The 4,113-nt window shown below is 46.4% G+C and overlaps 1 protein-coding gene across 1 annotated transcript; it reads right to left on the reverse strand.

Annotated features, from left to right (window-relative positions):
• Window positions 1–1,152: 1,152 nt before the first annotated feature.
• On the reverse strand, window positions 1,153–3,275 carry LOC144115448 (uncharacterized). Its single transcript, XM_077649848.1, has 3 exons — window positions 3,118–3,275; window positions 1,656–2,067; window positions 1,153–1,301 (listed from the first exon to the last, which is right to left on the reverse strand). The coding sequence occupies exons 1-2, from the start codon at window positions 3,127–3,129 to the stop codon at window positions 1,684–1,686; spliced, it is 396 nt and encodes a 131-aa protein (XP_077505974.1). The 5' UTR covers window positions 3,130–3,275; the 3' UTR covers window positions 1,153–1,301; window positions 1,656–1,683.
• Between the last annotated feature and the right edge of the window lie 838 nt (window positions 3,276–4,113).

Here is a 4,113-nt window from a genome sequence, read left to right on the forward strand (position 1 = left end):
TGGACTCGTTATGCAATGGCCCGCCGACGTTGCTGTCATCGTCATATCTGCGAAACCTGCAGTGATTTCTTGTGATTTGAGTCGGGGACATGTTATTGTGCTCCCTTGATCTTTCTTTTAGACACCATCTTGTTTGGCTTAAGTCTGAACATGGGCCTCTTTGAACAATGTCTGAATGAAAGATTAAATTAGCATTATAGCAACGTCACACATGTCCCCATCTCAGGTCACGTAGCAGAGCACTGAAGGGACTGCACAGATGTCGATGACGCCAACGTCGGCGAGCCATTGTATAAGGAGTGTATCGTGACAGCCAGAGACCGCGACTCGTTGGAAAGGAAAATAATCGAAGCACATAAAATAGCAAGGCTTCAGACCGAATGTATCAGCGTTCTTTATGTAGCGCTGTCGCAAGAGGAAAAATGCTACCTTGACTTTGAAAGTTGATACGTGCCTGTTTTATGTTGGCATTTTTTTATTCCTACGCATGACATGTACGCATCGGTTCACCAGTTCTGGACAACAATGGGTATTTATACCGGCCGCTCACACCAATAAAGATTTCCAATGCGGATCAGCGATGTGTTGTATCGTTCCTTTTGTGTACCGTCTGCCGTGCTATAGATAGCGGAATATGTTATTCATCTACTATCCGGGCTGTGTTTTCGCCCAGATAATAGGCTACAAAACTTCATTTTTAATGAAAGGTAGTGCTAAGGGGTAACCTTTTCTATCATTTGTCACACTCTTAATACTCCGATCTGTAAGATGGCAAACATATTTTTGTCTGAGCTGAAAGGAACTATCATGAGCACTGTATTTTGTGAGATGAACTGTATACGAAGTTTGCTCGTTATTGGCTAGTCCTTATTGCAGTGCATATAACTTTTTTCGTGGCATAGTGTCATCTTCTTTTGATTACTTTAAATATTTTAGGACACAGAGAATAAAAAAGCTACGTCAAAAGCGTGGTAATTTTGCTAGCTTACGGCTCATGTATATTTCGTAATAAAACTACCACTACCTTTACAAGTTTCCCGCGTAGTTATGCTAGGTTGGACTTTGCTGCAGTCAAGGTCTGCGCCTTCGTTACCTAAACAAAGCTTTTCCGTCTAATTTGTATTTGCAAAGTAAAACACGAAAGTGCAGATGTAGCGTTTTAATAAATATGTTTATTCACGGCAGTTTCTTCGTCTTCGACGGTGCGAACATATTTCTGACTTAGATCGCTGATCAGTGTGTGTTGCGTTTCTTCCGGGTGAGAGAAAGGGTGAGGGCGTCTAGGTCTGTGCCACGCTTTTCTGAAATTAGAAAGAGAAGGTCGTTGTATTCAAGGCACCAGTTACAAATGAACACTATTCCACATTGTCGAGCAATGAAAACCTCATTTCGGACGCTTTAATTACTGAGTTGGCAGTTCTTTTCCATATGTAACGTGTGCACCGAACTTCGCACAGCAATTGGCAATCCCATGTTTTGGGCGTTAATGCTTACATGACGATTGCCTGGGAAGCCAACCCAAAAGGCTGAATCGGAATGAACCGCAGCTACACGGGGTTAAGCAGGCCGTATCTACTAAGAAGCTGCACATCGGCTTGGTCCCCAACTTTTATAAAGGATGAATTGACGGAAGGATGAGCGGCCAAGCAGCTAACCTTTGGTGAACGAGGGGTGCTCTTCTGTTCAGCCCAGGTATCCGCCGCCGCCGGACGCGAAGCGGTTCCCACCGGCGCCAAAGGCGTTGTTGTGGAAGCGGTTGCCGCTGCTGCCCTGTCCGAATTGGCGGTTGTGGCCGGAGCTCCCGCTGAGGCCGAATGACTCGCGGTCACCGTAGGCGGCGGCGTTGCCGTAGTCGCGACGGTTGGAGCCGCCCACGTTGTAGCCGAAGCCGCCCTGTCCGTGACGGGTGCCGTGGCTGCCGACGCCAAAGCTACCACCCTGGTTGAAGCCACTGCCGAATCCGCCGCCGCCAAAGCCGATGCGGCCCTCGACCTCCTCCTTCTTGCCTTCCTCAGCGGGAGCGGCAACTGCCAGGCCCAGAAGAGCCAGCGCGGCGGCGAAGGCGAACTGCACGTACATAGGAAACACATGTTTATAGAGTTGAGTGCCGTTAAAATAATGGACCATATCTCTTCATGCACAGATGTACTCGCGCCTTCTATGCTTGCGCGTCTTATATTTAAGTTTGGGCTCCTATTTAAGTTTGGGCTGTACCAAAGTCAAGACGTAAAAGCACAATATTGCCAGGAGCAGTACATTTTTGCCCTACGTTTTCGCATTTTATGAAATGGTCAGCGCTATACCAGGCAATTGTACTTTTTTTCTTGCTTTCAGTCAGCCCTAGGTTGTAACATGCTGCCGGAAAACCTTTTCTCGAATGACACCTATTCTTACTATGGAAGACATTTACTGCCCTGTCATTCACTTGGCATTACTTTATTTCTTTGAAAACTAACATCCCTGTGTAACAGTGATGAAATTCTAGTATATCGGTTTATATGAGATGTCTGTTTCTCGTCGCCGTCAATAAAAAATGGCATTATGGGAGAATGAAATAACACAGGAGCAAATGCGAAACAAAACGTCGCTTTTGGGCTTTCTGTTCTGGTAGATTGAAATTCAAAGGAAGTGTAACTACATTTTTTAACTTCCCTTCATCGCGCTATTACGTAAAAATGCATTTATAATCACGAAGTGAAAGATCTAATAGTAGTAGTAATGTCAAGAGCAGAATTTTCTATATCTTCCAGAGAATTTAACTGGCCAGCGTGCGATCTTCTTGCGATCTTTGACTGAAGAAAAGGCAATGCGCCGATACAAACACCAAGATGATTTGAGGTTTGTATCGTTGCAGCAATATGGGACTCTTATGGAACTTACTGAATTTTAACTAAATAATCGTCCTCTGAACATCCACAAAAAACTCTTAAAACAAATAAATTCTAGTGCCCCGTTCTTTTTCCTCTCTATGTCGTTCAAAAAGCGAGGAATAATGCTTAATGCCAGCAATATATCTATGACAATATTACACTAAACCACGAGAACACATTGTGCCAGAAACCCAGCAGGAATTAGCGTAGCGAAACGAAAGGACGTAACTCAAACGAGGTGACTTACAATGGTCTTCATGATTTTCGGCTAGAGTTGAATCTGCGTCAAATGAGCTAGCTCCTTTCGACCACAGGTCTGGTGCTGGATGACTTTCTTCCTCCCACCTGTTGCTCTTTTTATAACACTGGACAGCTGAAGACAGGATGCGTACGCGAGGGTGGAAGCAGGAGAGAAGGGGTCGGATTTTTCCACACCCTCGCGGCCGATCTAGCAGAAAGATACAGGAGCGTCCGCTGGCAGGAGCAATAACCCCCTCCCCTTTTCACTACATCGCGAAGCAAAGCGCAAAAGGCAGGACGTCCCGAGAATGGTAGCAACGGCCAGCGAGGTTTTGTGAGGATGTCACCCACTCGTGCACAGGAGAGAGACGCAACAGAGGGCGCGAGTGGGGTTTCCATGCTACGCGACATGTCACTGGCGTCCCCATTGGAATCTCCCTTCGAAATTTCTGCGGCCAAGTAGAGCTGAACGTTTCGCGCATAAGGACAGCCGCGTATGTGTGGCGCAACCTTAAGAGGAAAAACTGTAATAGCGATCGACGAAACTCAGAAAACAAGGAGCGAAACACCGCCACACGTTTTAGCCCATGGCGAAAAGAGAAAGACCAAGGGAAAGAGAGAGATGGATCGCGAGGGCGATGGAAAGCCTTGTCTCAAGACGTGAGGGAGAGCCGACCTTGAAAACGTGCCACTTTGGTCTGATGTAGGAAGGCGGCTGGCGCGACGGCTCAGAAACCAGCTAGTTTGGCGCCGCCGCGGTGGTGAGGCCTGGAGGGCAAAAACACTTCTGAGTAGATTGGAAAATAAAAATGCTCCTCGGTTCTTTTTTCTTATTATTAGTTTCCTTTTCCTCCACGCTCTCACTATGCAGCGTGGCCGGTTCCCGATTGCTCCTTCGAAGAAAATATCGAAAAAAAAGGATATAGACGCAGGTGCGATGGCGCGCACGTAAGAAATTGCGTATCGTTATAAATTTCAAATCTTGACCACTGCCCATGCAATA

Source organism: Amblyomma americanum, chromosome 1 (assembly GCF_052857255.1).
Source record: "Amblyomma americanum isolate KBUSLIRL-KWMA chromosome 1, ASM5285725v1, whole genome shotgun sequence".
NCBI classification, from domain to species: Eukaryota; Metazoa; Arthropoda; class Arachnida; order Ixodida; family Ixodidae; genus Amblyomma; species Amblyomma americanum.